The 16869-nt window shown below is 43.8% G+C and overlaps 1 protein-coding gene across 16 annotated transcripts in view; it reads left to right on the plus strand.

Annotated features, from left to right (window-relative positions):
• LOC136483733 (coatomer subunit beta'-3-like) overlaps positions 1-15177 on the plus strand; it is a 41197-nt gene extending 26020 nt beyond the window's left edge. For 11 of the 16 annotated variants that reach the window (XR_010765590.1, XR_010765592.1, XR_010765594.1 and 8 more), the window contains 5 exons: positions 6641-6795; positions 6991-7249; positions 7334-7498; positions 7591-7735; positions 7835-7974. Coding sequence is in view for 4 of the 16 variants with exons in the window: in XM_066480879.1 (XP_066336976.1) it covers positions 7598-7735; positions 7835-8476; positions 8589-8612; positions 8747-8808; positions 8910-8964; positions 9066-9096; positions 9191-9540; positions 9887-10021; positions 10130-10278; positions 10488-10556; positions 13292-13388 (1752 nt within the window). In the remaining 12 variants the exon portion in view is untranslated. Of the gene's footprint in view, positions 1-6640; positions 6796-6990; positions 7250-7333; positions 7499-7590; positions 7736-7834; positions 8477-8588; positions 8613-8746; positions 8809-8909; positions 8965-9065; positions 9097-9190; positions 9541-9886; positions 10022-10129; positions 10279-10487; positions 10557-13291 lie in introns of those variants that run through there. The other 5 variants (XM_066480879.1, XM_066480878.1, XM_066480880.1 and 2 more) reach the window with 5 other exon arrangements.
• Positions 15178-16869: the final 1692 nt, after the last annotated feature.

Here is a 16869-nt window from a genome sequence, read left to right on the forward strand (position 1 = left end):
CTTGTGTTGATATTGCCTCATTAAAATCTTTATATGAGAAACCACATGGGAAACTCATACAAAGAAAAGAGTACAATATGGTGTTTGCAACAAGTTATTAATCAGAGAGACTCTCCCCCTGATATTTGCAAATCTCGAAGTCAATTTGTACCAATGCACTCAACACATCAAATATGGAGTATGGTAGATTTTGTGAATATCTCAGCGAGATTATCACACGACTTAGTTTGCAAATGTTCATTTGTCCATATTACCTATGGAGTAGAACCATCTTAGTGCAAAAATATTGCATTAAGTATAACTTGTCTCCATCTACACAACACAAGTTGCATTACCTTTATAGATAATGACCATTGATTTAATAGAATCAACACCACATAACCTCAGTATGTGATATATCATTCTGTCAAGCTATAAACATTCATGTAAAAGCCTTGTACCGTACAATATCAGAATGATTAGTGGAAATGACCACTACTGTCTATTAAAAAACTACCACAAAATGGTCTTTCCACATGTTAAGCCTTTTTAATGATCTAGAATTTGGGGATGTTATAGATAACCAGAATCATTATATCCAATCATATCCGGATCATGGGTTCTTACAAATGAACACACCAAGATCACATGTGCTATTAAGATATCAAAAGATATTGTTAACTTCAATCTACCAACATTTGATAGGAGTAGCCCTGCTACCAGATAGCAAATCATTGCAAAAATAATATCCGGCCAGAAACTTTTGCAAGATATATTAGCGCATCAATAGCACAGAGACAATGGACCACATGTCCCAAAATCTCATCTCAATCACTATGACATAAAACAATCTTCCTCTATCATGAGGTAGAATAACCATATGATACCTTCATATTGAGTCACTCAATATGATATGGATATAGATAGCTTTTGTACAAAATCCTGAGAGAAGATGCTTGGATCACAAACACAAAATGAAATTTTGGTTTAGTCTGTATCTTCCATCTCAAACTCCGTCTTGAGATTAGTACGTGCTATTAACATGTGTTCATCACCAATTATGTCAAGATTATTAACCATCATATAATACTATGAAATCCAATCAAGGACTTCAAAATGAACACCCATGTGTAATCAATCTTGTATCCCTTCAGTTTAAGGAATACACACAAAGTCGACTGTACTAAATTCAACTTAACTGCTTTAAGTCATATACTAACTTAAGCAATACACAATATATGTTGCGATTTTATGTTTGAGAGTTGGGTATGTGAACTCCTTCCTAGAAGCTTCACAAATACACCAAATCAAGTGATCATATAAATATATGCAATCACTACATCTATCAACTATCAACTGCAAAGATAGATGCTTTTGTACTGCCAATCAAAAAATAGTATCGGAAATTTATAACACTTACTATGGAGAATAATTTGCATTGAAAATCAATGCTTGGGCTTTGCGTAAACCCCTTGTGCTACTAGTCTTTCTTTGATCTCACCACCGTATTGTTCTCAATCCATTACAAGATAAAAACACATTTGTATCCCACAGTAGAGATACCTCAAGGTGTTAGCATCGTAGCTCCAAAACACCTTCTTTTTTGTGAGCAAGACTATCTTTGCATGTATTATATCACTCAACAAGTTCTAGTAAGAGTGAGAAAACACTCTGCCATGGTCTTATTCACTGGATGACTTTTAATGGTGTATATAGTTTATTCAGAGAAGTATGTGTCGACACTTGTAGCCTTTCTATCATATAATTCTCCGGTCTATCAAAACTCAAAGTACCCTAAATGACTCATCGTGACTTCCCGAAACGAGAGCCGGGGCGTTCCTATATCCCAGCATTAGTATTTAGGTGCACCTCTGAGCTAGGTTTGTGGATGACATCCATCCACTGGGTAATAACCAATATTTACCCACAAGGTGTCGCCAACCATAGGTTGACCTGCATTTACTATCTTAGAAGGAAAACTTTCTATTGCTTAGCATGACTAATTCTACTTTATGGCTATTCTTCTCCCCTCTCTTATTTACAATTGGGAGTTGAGTGGTTTTACTTGGTACCACCACTCTTTCTGGCACACACTTGCAAAGGATTAACAAGATTAAAAGACACCTTAGTAATCAGTAAATGCATTTGGCAGTTTGTTTGTAATATTATGCAAATCAACAATTCTTTGAACTCAAACTTCAGTTCATTTAGTACGTGATCCTGAGCTTAAAATGCCTTATTCATTCCAAATAATTTTCTGACATTATGTGTGGTACGTCAAATCTCCCCCTAATGCCTGGAAATGCTCATTATCAAATAAAACCAGCATACGGGTCATAAATAGATCCTCCATAAGAGGTTCTAGATACTTAACAATCGATGGAGAGATTGAAATCTCACACTGATCCCCAGTTTCATGTGTATACCCATCGGTGTATGCTGTGGTGGTGAGATTGGTACGCATACAACGTAACCCAATCTTACACAAATAGGAAATCTGCATGGATTCCCACATACTAAATGCATATAGGGGATATGCAGTTAATCACAAATCAGGAGTGTTTAAATTTGCATGATCCCAACACGAAGTTGGCAAATAGCAATTCACTAACAGTGGTCCTACTATGATCTTGATGTCTTTCTCATAGATTCCATTTATCCTTTTGGATATGTAACTAAACTTTTGATATACCAAACAATCGTCATTGTAGACACAAAAATTTAGTAGTGTCTAGAATAATCTGCTCACAACATGAGCCAGTATTTACCAAATGCATGGCTGAGTGTGGATCCTTCACACACTCTAGATCATCTTATAGATGTATCTTCACAACCATGAAATGCCTGAACTGTCCATACAATCGTTGTATCGGACCCACACTTATACTTTTGAATATGATCAAGGAATCTAAGACATTCAATCTAATTTTAAGATAAGAGGTTCTTAAAATCTATTTTCCTATTGCACTTATCATATCCTTACTTTGGGAATATCATGACCAAAAGAATTGCCAATAATTTTTCACCTCATCCCATATGATGACCAAGTTGATCATTCCAAATTCAGAATGCATCAATAGTGTGAAAAATTATCGTATACGCAACATGTTGTACGGGGATGGTTATATGCATAATACAACCAAAACGAGACTCATTTCATTACTTATATGCCATATCCAATGTTGTCTTTTTGTGTTTCCATACGAAAACACATTTGAATATTTCTATAATTTGGTAAGATATGAGTTTAATTAGGACATAATAAATATCCTCAATTGCTAACTTAGTATCCATATGAAGAATGATAGTGGCTAAATAGGCCAAACTATCATTGCATCGCATCAGCGATGGCCAAAATTATTCCCTCTTCAAGAACCAGGAATATTTTGCTTCCCTAATTATTGAGTTTGTGGATACAAATGTCCACTAGGCACATATCATTCCCATTGGAATGATTCATGTACAATCTATATGTGACAAGAATTTAATGAAATTCTCGTCTAATATATAGAAATCCATAAATATTGTCGAGTATCAAATACATCAATATGATACCCACAGTAGTTATGCATTGACAATAAGCATTACAACATATTCCGATGGACATTATCAAATAATATCAATGGACCATGAGATTATTCCAAATCTCAAAGCAAGTCATTCAAAGCATATTCGATGATCATGTTGTCCGTATATTTGAGGTTCTCTTACGAGAAAAGTGAAGTGTTGTTATGTGATCCCATAGGATCCAGCAGTGAACAACCAACATCCTAGGTAGCTTCAGATTTAAGATTGAAAAATACTTCATATCGTATGTCTTAGCTCCTGTTTCCTCCCTTATAGACTTTCGATATAGATCAATTTCAAACTTAAGAGTATGACATTGTTTAGTGCTATGCTAAATACAACCACATATATGACATTACTATGTCATTCTTGGGTTCACATTGTCATGACTCATTTTGCACATTAGGCCTTTTGCTTCTGTCATTGGAAGCAAATTGTATGAACAATATGATCATAGTCTTCCATAGTTTGAAAACTAGAGACATGATCCACTCATGATTAGCCTCAAGCTATATGAGTTCATTTATTGTTCATAACACTCTCAAAGAGTGAGCCACAAATTATGTGCATTGTCTTCCATAATCGAAAAACTTTATGGATGTAGTACCTTAACAATAATAAGGCACAATTTTCTTTGATCTATAACAAATAACCCCTAATTGAGGTTCATTAAATTCTTCCATTAGTCCATGGGATAAACCAATGTTAATGTCCATTGTCCATGTGGGATAGTGGTGCCATCTAGGGTGAGTTTATCAAACTCCTCTGAAGTCAGTATCCGCAACATGTGCCAAACCATTGATTTAATTAATTTACAACAATGGTAAATTAAAAATCAATATGGCGATGTTATAATATCAAATGCAAAATTCTAGGGGATTCCATATCTTGTCACTTGGTTTTAGATAGTTGGAGGTAGTCACAAAAATTGTAAACCTCACAACCATTAGAGGTAACTAGAAGTGTAGACCTCACAAACAATCATCACTAATATTGGTACACACATTGTAGATAATCTCTATGTCCGAAATATAGAGTAGATCTATCAGTAGTAGGCAAATAAATTGCTGCTATAGGCATGGTCTCTGGGCTGATATATTCGGATGAATAGACCACAGACCATGCCTAAGACTCTACTACCTATGTGTAGCCTTTAACAATGAATGATGGTATCGTTCTCATATTTCCAAAACACTTATTTGGGAGAGCACAATGTAGGTAATCAAGTTCAAATAAACATGATGTAGACCTCTCAGCAATGGACGAATAATCGCTGCCATAGGCACGGTCTTTGGGCTGAATAATTCAATATGAATTAAACGCAACCAATGCCTAGGACTCCCTCACTTGTGTTTTGATCCCATATATATCCAAGATATGCATTGGAAATTTTTGCATAATCTCTTATTAAATAAGCAACACTTAATTAAGAGAATTCACCTATGTTAAACTGCAATTTATGAAAAATTACTAAATTAACAAGGTCAACAAAGTACAGGAATGATCATTCTACTGTACTGATACTGTTAAAACATGAAACTTACTAAGCACATAGTGCTATAGTTGGCTAGTGGCATAACTATGCAAAATCCCATAGGATCAAAGCAAAAATCCACTTTCGATGTTAGCCTCACTAGCAAAAAAAGGTGTGACTGCCATTTTGCTTTTCCAGATTAGGCCAATATGGGCCTAAACTCACCCATCATTAATTAACTATCTAATTAAGAGGATCTGATTTTGTTGCAAATAAAATCATTGCCAAAAACAATATCGACAAACTAAGTATGTTTAGACATATATAATTTTTTTGGTCTAAAAAAATGTATAGGAGTAAACCTCTACCATACCACTATGTTAAAGTCCATGACTAAAACAGAACATTATAAACACAGAAAACATATCTAAACATTGCAATAGTAAATTCATCTACAATATAACTTGCAATATAATTGATCATGATGCAAAAATTTGATCATGCATAGATCTAAAAATTTTACACTAGGTAAACGTTGTGCATCAAAATCATAAATTGTTTAAACCAGAGGTCTAAATCGAGCATTTATATGAAATATATGTAAATGGAATATATTGCATATTCGCATTGATGATTTAATGAGGGTAAATAAAACATAAGGCTGAAATAGGCAAATAATCCTTGGATTATCACGTAATTCACATAATATAGGAGAGTCTTTGTGCAAAACGGCACAATCCTTATCCTATCCCCACGAACGGTTGCTCCACAATCCACACGCCTGGGTTCTGTGGCCCCTGGCCTCGGGGCCAGAGGGACGGCGCCACCATCGCCGGTCACGCGGCACCGACGTCGGTGGGGTGAGTAGGCACGAATGCCTCCGTACACACGTGCGCAGCCACGCCGGCCTGGCACGCGGCCACCGCATCCGGGCCCGGCGAGTGGGTGCTGGCTGCCACCGCTCGTACTCCGTCCGTTGTAGGGTGCGAGGGACCGGCCGCGGGCTCCGGCCGCCAGGGACAGCCTGTCTCAGGCTCCGAGTCGCGCATGGCCTCCGGCTGCAGGCGCGACGGGCGCGGAGGCCGCCGCCGAGGGCAGGCTCGGAGTCGCGCAGAAGCCGCCGGTTGGGGCGCATAGCCGGGGGCGCCGGTAACCGCAGGCACAGGTCGCGGGCTCCCGCCGCCGCGGAGCAAGCCAGTAGCGCCGGGCGCCTGCCGCGGGCGCGAGGCCGCTGGCGCGGGACCACGCGTGCGCGCGCTCCCTGCTGCCTAGGCGCTGCGGGGAGCCGGCCGCCGGTTCGGGGCCGCAGCGCAGCAGGCCGCGCGGGGCCACCTGCCACGAGTGCGGGCGCAGAGGCCGTGGGCGTCCGGCCCGCCGCGGAAGCCATTGAACAGTGATGTGCACACGCAGTTACTAGAAAGGGGTGAAAAGAAACCTTTGATATTAATTCCTAATTAATCATTAAATAATAATTCTCAACAGAGAGGAGGCCCAACTTGCCAACAGTGGCCCTATTCGCTTCTCTTATAATCCGTACTTTTTAGCTTGTTTTTTTCAGCTAGAACAGTATTTTTCTCTCACAAGAAATCAGCCAGAACTGTATTTCGGTTTTTTTTTCAGCGAAGCGAACGGGGCCCGCGACCTGTTCAATGGCCAAGGAGTCTACCGTTTTTTTTCAGCCAAGGAGTCTACCATTTATTCTACTTAAAGGCATTACAAATGATTTCTCGGCTGATAGGATAATTGGTAAAGGCATCATTGGAGATGTGTACAAGGTATGATTAAAATTTACATTTAGTATGCTAGGGTTGTTGTTGTCGCTTTTTTTTGTATTATCCAGTTTGGATTTCTCTTCTTTTAATCTAATCGGCAGCTCCGATTCCATTGAAAAAAAAGGTGGCCATTCAAAACCTAGAAGCACGTGATCCAAGTTCTAATTTCACTAAGATGAGATTTTAATTTTTAAATAGGGAATTTATGAAGATGGGACAATCATCGCCGTGAAGATTCTCCACAAACATGTTCGTGAACTGGTGCAAGGATTCGAGAGAGTGGCTGCAAGCTTATGCCATGTCCAGCATGAAAATATTGTACAGTTAGTTGGCTACTGTGAGGAAACAGAAGATATAGTTGTAGAACACAATGGAAGAAATATCGTTGTTGAGATGTCAATTAGGGCACTTTGCTTTGAGTATGTTCAAAACGGAAGCCTTGAACGGTATATTTCAGGTACAGCGCTGCAGCATTTTTATTTGTTGATATTCTATAAACCTGAAAGTTTGGGCATACAATACACTTGCTTTGCTTTTGCAGGTGAGTGTTCTGGACTCGATTGGCGCACACGATACAAAATAATTAAGGGAATTTGTATTGGTTTAAGACACCTTCACGAGGGATTGCCCAGTCCTATTTTCCATTCGGACCTCAGCACATATTGGACGTACACACTTATGTGGGACTGGCCCCATCATCATTCTGGTTGGCCACAACTTAACGTGGCTTTTGCCCTTTGGCTACTAAATTGCATTTTCTTTTACCAGAACCGTGTCTGATATTATGATGTTCTGCAGGAGATACATGGCGCCAGAGTACATTAATATAGGAGTAATTTCAAATAAACATGACATATTCTGCCTGGGTGTAATAATGTTGGAGATGATCACAGGACACAAGGATTACCCAGAGTTTGAAACCCAAAAAGACTCTATCGAACTTGTAAGGCGAAAAAAAGAGGCTTACTTTCGTCTACAAATGCATTTGTTTTTTTTTTATCTATCATTCGATCTTACGTTGCACTGTTAACTCGATGTGCAGGTAGTCGGAATGTGGAGGAAAAGGCTACAGCAGGAAACATCCAAGGGCCGGTCGGTGGAAGGATATTGCCGCCAAGTGATGGCATGCATCCTAATAGCACTGAAATGTGTTGATTTCGACAGGCATGATCGGCCCGACATAGGAGAGGTTGCCCGTGCGTTGGATGAAACAGAGACATGGATTCACGACGACAGTGATCTGCTTGATGTGCACCCGACGGATCTCCGCTTCGCCTTCAAGCCGAAAAAACACGCCTCCTGCTTGGTGCAGCTACATAACAAGCAAGACGATCTTGTGGCGTTCAGGATTATGTGTCATAAGAGTCCAAAGAGGTACCACACGAGCCTGCCGCTCCACGGCATGGTGCCTCCCAGGTGTACCTACACCCTCGCCCTGATGACTAGCAAGCAGCTGAAACCACCACCGTCAGACAGCGACGAGGCCTTGGTGTTGTGGAGTGTTGCAGTGAGCCATTCTCAGGAGCTACAGCTGAAGATTCTTAGTAACCAAGCGTCGGCGTCCAGAGAATATGAAAATATGTTCAGGAAAGCACAAGAGTCTGCTGACGATGAGATGCAAGAGGTGACGCTCAAGTGTATTTCTGCTCCACCACCAGCTGATGAAGAGGCAACCTCCTCCGATGTAAGTTTTGTTCAGTGACCTCTCACCTCTTCCTGTGTAATGTAATAACAGGTGCCTGTTTTCTTTTGCTTATTCTATATATATGGTTTTCCTGGGGTTTGCATTGGTCCAGCAGCTCTCCGGACAAAAAATTGAGGTAATTATATATCTTCATTTTTTGTTCCTAGATGCTAACTATGAATTCATTTTTCATTAAGAAAAATAGGAATGAAGCATGAACAATCTGGTTCCTCTGAACTGATGATCATGCCTCCCATTTGGTTGCACCAGATCATAGCCACGCTGAACGCACATAAAGTGTCGTCTGTACAAGTTCATCCGACGGAGCCATGGTGACTTCTCTAATATATTACCTTTTGTTTGCTGACCAAATTAAAATGATGTCCAAATAATCAATGCCTGGTGGTGTAATAATTCTAATTGCCTGCCTCAGGATTCTGACAACCCATGAAGGGGGAAACCTTCGCCGTTGGAACTACAAGACAACGGTATATTTGCATTGCATTCACTGCTCAGTAGAATGTGCCTCGTACTCCAGTTAATTTTGATGAACAGATTCAACTTAGGTCATATTTTCATTTATCTGCAGGAAGTCTTGAATTCATTTGAAGACGAAGCAGGTACGGAAGCTTTCTAATTAATCCCCGTAATCATTTACCATTAGCTCCTCCCACATCATCCCATGATGTTTGATCACATTCCACAACTTTGCAGTTTATATCGCTAAATTCATCCCACAAGAGGAATGGATTGTGGCCGGAGATGGCAATGGGTGGATTCATGTGTTCAGCTGCGATGGATACCAAGACCCGACAAGCTTCGAAGCTCATGATGGTCACATCATGTCGTTGGCTGTTCATCCCACTGATTCCTATGTGCTGTCATCGTCTCATGACGATCACCTGATTAAGCTCTGGCACTGGGATATGCACTGGGACTTCAAGAAGGGGCCCTGGGCGTGCACTCGCACATTTGAGGGGCACACTGACAGAGTGTCGCAACTAGTTTTTAACCGAGAGGACCCTGGTTGCTTCGCCAGTGCATCATGGGATGGCACGGTCAAGGTTTGAACCACAACCAGAATATTAAACTTCTTCCAGTGATGTGGGATTCTCCTAGTGTTTAGCATTCAATATTTAGTATGAGATTTTCCTTACCAAATGCCTCCTAGTGAGTATTTTCATGTGCTATGACTGGTAGTAGTGTTATTATTACTACTTAAAAACACTAGGAGAACTCCACCATTTTGGTAGTGAACCTTATTACTTGTATGATCCCTTGACTTTTAAATTTTAGTTTTCCTTATTGAACTGGTAGTGTACCAACAACATGAAAAAAATTAGAATGGTGTTTCATGATGATCATTTTTTGAGTACCTATTTTGAAATGGGCCATTGACTACCCTCACAGATCTGGAGTCTTAACTCTGATGTGTGCAAAACAATCATGTCAGACACGCATCAGGATGGCCTTCTCTGTGTTGATTTCATCACTGGTGCTGATCATCAGCATCTTATCACTGGATCAAAGGATCAGACTGCGCAGGTTTCAGTTTGCATTTTTAGTTGTAGAGTACATTCATGTATCATCTGCTAGCTGTTTCCATGGTTAATACCATTGTAATGCGTTCTGTCTTTTTTTTTATTCAACCAGATCTGGGACCTGGAGATACATAGGCGCAGGGAATACCTACAAGGGCATACAGACCATGTTAGTGTTGTCTACTATCAACCAGATCATCAGAAACTAATTACAGGTTCACTTGATGGGACTATTCGGATTTGGGATGCCACTACTTACAGGTATCCCTTTGACATACATATATGGGCATTAGGTTCAAATAAGAACTAGTCAAAATAGAACAAATGTTACAAATGGTTATTATGAAAATTGTCATGGGCAAATACAGTGCGCATAGTTGATGGATTGGTATCAAATTTGGCTGAAATAATCCATCTGAGTTTTTATTACCAAAGAAGTTAACAATATATATAAGCTTCTTCCCTTGCAGGCTTGAGAATGTTATTGCTCTTAACCTAGGAGCAGTTTCTGATGTTGGATATATAGAGGAGTTACAAAGGTAATTCAAAAGTTGCTGTTCCTCGGCTACTTTACTCACAATGCTATTTCCGATGAATAGTGAATAATGAGCTACTTTGGATGAATAATGAGCTACTTTCTAAACCATCCGATCCGATGGGTATAGTCTATATCCACTGGAACAGCAGACACGTTTTCATATTTGCTTTATAAATTATACGCCATGGCATCATATATTATCCTCTAATTATATAAGAAAAATTCTTATATTCCTCCATTTATTTTCATAATGGTTCATGTAAGAAGATACTATGAATCTAGTTGGTACAGGACACTAAGGATATCCAATAGCATATATGAATTAGTTCAATACAATTTAAGTAGTTTAAGACACATATTGTTGAATGTAAATTGTTTGCATACTAAGGGCCTGTTTGGCAGAGCTCCAGCTCTCAAAAAAACAACTCCAGATCTGCAGATCCACGCAACTCTACCATAGAGCAGCTCCACCGTAGATCCGAGATCCCGAAAAGCATTTGGTACGGCTCCAGGTTTCCCTCCATCTCACTGAAATCTAGGGCCCACGTGATAGAACAAAAAATAAAAAAATGAGCATGTCTTCTTCCCCCCCATGGGCTCTAGCGCCTGTGCGAGCGGATGGCCGGAGGCTGCCTGGTGGGACCTACTGCTGCCTCACGGGGCTAGCGCGGCTAGGCGCGCGCGGCCAGCGGAGGCGGCCACGGCCCTCTCGCACGTGGCTGGGGCGGCCCTTCGACGGCTGGGGAGCACTGCGTGGCTCACGGCACGTGGCCATGGTGGGGCCAGCGCGGCCACAAACCAACGGTCTCGTCCAATATATAACAAGCGTACGTGTGCGAGTTGAGGAAGGGCTAGTCATCGTCCATCCCGCTCTCCGTGTGCAAGGACCGGCCGGCCAGAGGAGATCACATCCATCGTCGTCAACGTGCGGCGATGGACCTCGACCTCGAGAACGGCGGCACGCGGCCATGGTGGGGCCAGCGCGGCCAGCGGAGGCTGCCGCAGCCCTCTTGAGCGTGGCTGGGGCAGCCCTCCGGCGGCTAGGGAGCACCGTGTGGTTTGCGGCACGCGGCCATAGCACGGCAGGGTGGCCATGGCCCGGCGTGGCGGGGCGGCTATGGCCGGGCGCGGGGTCGACGAACACGGTGCAGGCTAGGGGTGGACGCGGTGGGAGCAGTCCTCGCCGGCGTCGGTGGTCCCGATAGAAACAGACGAGGAAGAACCGAAACACAACATAAACAAACCCGTCATTTTCCACTAACGAGTGGCAGTGGTGGGTAATTTCCCTCAACTCCACCAAATTTGATTTCGTGAAGCACCCTGACGACATCCTAACATAAGTGTATGTTAAGCATCGGGTCCAGTGGTTCTCGACCGAAGAAGACTCCCCGACCGACCCCTCCGGGATTGCCCGGGGGCTCGGGGGCTATGCCCATCGGGCACGCTCGCGCATACCCTATGGCGAAGAGATCCGGCCGAGCCTGACTCGGCCACAACTTCTGCCTAGGGCTCGGGGGCTTCCCCGAGCCTTGGGCTTCCGATCTACGGCACCTCCGGGCCCGGCCCTTGGCTCCTGCCCGGCTGACGACGCCAGACAAGTCCCGGGCACAAGACAAGCCCTAGGCTACCGATGCCCGAGGGCTCCCTAGCACCGCTCTATAGGCGTGCCCCTGCCAATTGCTCCTCCGACAGGGTCACGTCCGAGGCGTGACACAAGAAGACAAAAGCTTCCCACGGCCTCCGGGGGCTCGAGGGCTTCCGGGCCCGCGTGTCCGCCCCTGGAGCCGACCTCCTTCACCATGAAGAAGACTCCAGAATCTCTCACCTCGGGGAGGCCGGTCCAAGCCGACATATCCTAACATGTAGAGTGTTAAAACAGAGCAGCCGGACGACGCCCAGGCTTCTTTGGCTCCAAGACACCTCGACGGTCCACGGCGCATCGCTATAAGGCCCTCCTGGACTTCGGGGCACGTAGACCATAGACTAGAACCCCCAAACCGCCATGTACTCGACCTATCTCGTTATATAAGGGATAAGGTTGGACCTAGGAGGGGAGAGGATCCCAGATCGATCACCAGACACTCCATTCCATTCCATCCGCCTCCGCTCGACACCGAGAGCAAGGCAACCCACAGAGGGGCACCGAGAGCCCCTCCACCGCATCCTATCGTCTCCTTCCTCTCCGACGAGGGGGAGACTCCACCAACGGTGAGGCAACCTTAGGATTAGCACCGAGCTAGCCCCCTACTAAATCTTCTTCTTCCTTTACACTCTGTTGTAATCCCCTGATTTTGGGTGCTCTTGAGTATAAGGATCATCAGCTGCTGGACGTAGGGACCGAATTGGCCCGAACTAGGATAAACTGATGCGTCTTCTCTGCGTGATCCTTGTGTTCCTGAGTCCACCGAGCCACTGGAGACCCGTACTCTGACACCGGCTCGAACAACATGCTTGCCACAGTTTCGACCCTGCGACACATCCCTTGAGGTGCTCCACCAAATCCATGAATCTGGGGGCAGATCCACCGTTTTCGTGGAGCAGATCTATGGTGGAGCTGTTGGATCTAAAACCATTTGGCAGAGAAAATCTGGAGCGGAGCTGTTTGTTAGGATCCGGAGCTGTGTGGAGCTCTGCCAAAGAGACCCTAAAACTTTGTTTGCCTTCGCTCATTTTCATCAATCTTGTCCTTCTGGTCCATCTGAAATTCGTGACTAAAGAGTACACTAATTTGTGTAGGATTATTGTCGGATGCTACCAAGGAATAGCAATGATGGAGATTAATTTTCATGAACTCTCAATTGCGAGCAAAGGACGAATGCAGATAATGCCATGAACATGAAATGGCATTTGTTATTACTATGCAAATCGTTTGAGTTGCAAGCTCACTGACAAAATGCCGAGTACACAAACAGCCGGATGTTTCAGTGAAGCTAATGGATGGATTGTTTCTCTATATTATGTTTCTTAGAACTTGGTGAAGGAGAGTGTGAATGGTGTGCTATTCGTAGTGGTGCCACATCAAGCAGTCCGATGGAATTTCTGTTTACTGTTATGGCACATCATGATTATTTGGATGTGGATTGAGATTGATTGATGTGCAGTATAAACTAATCATCATAGAGTAGCTAGTACTGAATTTTGGTGACAATAACTTCCTTCGTTGCTTGCATTCTGAACTCGAATCGGTTGCACGAAAATTCTGCAGAGCAAAAACTCACTCGTGCAGTTCCGATTCAGGTTTCAGGGAGATGCATGTGGCACATTATGCGAGAAGTAACAATGAATCTAAACGAATATGTGGCAAGAGTAAAAAAACATATGTCAAAACAAATTCCTCAGAAGAAGTAACGATGAATCTATTCCATAAATCCACGATACAATCCTATTAAGTAGACAGTTGAAGTTTACATACTCAAAAGATAACAAGATGACCACAGCATTGTGCAGAATGGAGAACACCATAAGCACAGAAGCATGTACACAACTAGAGATAAGATCGTTTCGTTTTTTTACTAACTTAACAAAATAGTTATAGCAATAAACAATTCAAAACTGTGTGTTCCCAACAGAAAAAATATATATACCACAGGTATTAATCATAGCGAAAGGATGTAACAATTTCACTCATAACTTAAGATTTTGCTCCAAATATAAAGCCAAAAATCCGCAATCATGATAGAATGGAAACATATCAAGCACCAAGAGCATTCTATGTCTGAAACAAGGCGATATCGGTACAGATCAACAGTCATACAAAAATGGAAATGACTGGTGGAAACAATATAATACAAGTCAAGCCATGCTTACTGACAGTGTACACACAGCTACAATGTTTATGCCTTTATGGTAAATAATACTAAAACTAACCTAAACCAGAATGACAACAGTGAAAATACAACAGTTATTAAAAGGCCGAGACAACCTGAGCAATATTAGAATTTGCTGACACTAGAATTTACTTGTACATGATTTAGAGAACTATGATGGCTTTCCTCCCATTATGCATCTAATTACGTTGTAAGAGGCTACATTTCCAGATGACAACACCTATACATAGCATAAAACACTAGTTCACGTGCTTGTATGTATGACCCGATTATAAACGGTACAGAGGTACTCGCATATACTCAGCCAAAAATATACTCACATAGCATAAAACACTAGTTCACTCATCAGATTTGCATAAAGTGGCACGCGCAGCGACGGGATCCAACCAAAACCAAGATCTAAAGAGAACCGTGCTACGCCGCCAACCCATCACACGGATCCAAGTAGGTCAGAGAGAGACTGGGAAGGATGGGGATGGGGGAGGGTGTTCATACTTCTTCCATGGTGGCGGCAGAGGCGCAAAGACAAGGTGAATGGGGCGAAAAGGGTGGCGTCAACTTTTGCGTCTGAGTGTGCATGGTGGCTTGGCTTGGGCCCAAATGCTCAGTTGTGGCCTGTCCTCTCCTCTCATCTTTCGCTCTTTGGAAGCCTTTGCTGCCTTCAGCCCTTCACTCAAATTCCACCTGCATTTTCATCTGTTTCGACGTTTTAGCTGCAGTGTAGGAAATACAAAAATTGCTGCCATTGTAATTTCTTGGCTCCTCATCCTTCCTCCATATGAATGTGCAATTCAATTTTGTTTATGTCCCTAGTTCTGTGAAGTATTACCAACAGAAAGACATGAAAGACTTTAGATTTTGGGAGAATCAAACCTGTTCACACTTCAAAATTTATGAGATTTGCTCAAAATCATGGCATTACGGAGTTCGATGAAGCAGTTCTACTTTTCATTGAGTTTTATGAGGTTTGGCTAAAGTCGTGAGATTTCAGGCTAACCAAATATGATTCACGAAGTTGGCAGGATACAGTCAGAGTGGTTCCTGCAACCGATTTTCTGCTCTCTCCACCATAAGCAGGTAGCAAAAACGTAAAGGTAGTGCCACAATCACATGTTCTCCACTCATTAGCCATTACCCAATCTATGGCAGAAAAGCAAAAACTCAATTCAATCTACCATCCACCTTATGCAGAGATCAACAGCAAAACAACGATGGTATGAATTGAGAACTGAAGATTGTCTAAGCGCCAATAGTACCTATAGCATAAAGCAGCTAGATTAAAGATGTCAACGGGCCCCGTTCCCCGATTCCCCGCGGGGAATTCACCCATTAGGGGACGGGGATGGTATAAATTTTCTCCCCATGGGGAATTAAATGGGGAAAAAATCATTCCCATCGGGGATGATGGGACGGGGATGGTATGTATGCCCCCGTCCCTGTTCACCGCGGGGACCCGAAATGTGCACTAAGGAGGCTGCTGCTTAAGCTAGCTGGGCTAGCTGTCTGCTGAGCGCGTAGCTGGGTCGGCCCGTCGTAGTGCAAGAGCTGGGCCAGCGGCTTGCGCGGCGTGGGGGCGCAGTGATGCGCATGGCCCGGTCATCAGCCGAGCCAAGCCGCCGCTTCTGCCTCCTCCTTCTCACTTGCCCTCTCCCTCGCTGACGCCCCGCCCCCAATCCATTCCCCCCGATCCCCAGACCCCAGCTGCTTCGATTACACGACCCGCCTCGCAAACCCTAGCTCTCCCGCTCTCTCCCTCTCCCATGCGCCCCAAACCCTAGCTTGCCGCCCGCCCATGGCCCACCCGCCGGTCATGCGCATCTCCGCCTCCGCGGTCCCCATAGAAGCCTCTGCCTCCGCCTCCGCCTCCGCCCGCAGATCCGCCGTGGGCCCCGACCCCGGTGGCGCCAAGAAGCCACGCCTCGCGCAGCCGCCGCTGCCGTGGGACCCTAGATCTTACGCCACCGCCGCTTCCTCCAATGGCGCCGCCACCGCCGCCGAGCAAGCACTGGTCGATGAGCTGCTCGGCCAGTACCGGACCGTGCTCGGGGGGCTCACCTTCAACTCCAAGCCCATCATCACCAACCTCACCATCATCGCCGGCGAGAACCTCCGGGCTGATGCGGGGATGGGGATCCCCGTGGGGATTAAATCCCCGAGTGGGGACGGGGATGGGGAAGACGTGCTCCCCGTGAGCCTTCACGGGGACGGGGAAATTTGTCCCCGCGGGGACGGGGATGGGGCAGTAACCCCCGACAGGGAATTCACCGTTGACATTTCGAAGCTAGATTAACAAAATATCGCTGCTACAATCACAGCATACACTGTCATGCTACCATCCATCATCAATTGCAACTACTGCCGCACCAATCTCATCTCGACTGCATCACCAAAAGGGAGTGGTAGCTGCCATTGTTGACAACATAATTAAAGTTAGGAAATTTTAGAAAATAGTAAAAATCTTTTGGTTAGTTTTTAGTGTTTTCAAGT

This window comes from Miscanthus floridulus, chromosome 9 (genome assembly GCF_019320115.1).
Source record: "Miscanthus floridulus cultivar M001 chromosome 9, ASM1932011v1, whole genome shotgun sequence".
Taxonomy (NCBI): domain Eukaryota; kingdom Viridiplantae; phylum Streptophyta; class Magnoliopsida; order Poales; family Poaceae; genus Miscanthus; species Miscanthus floridulus.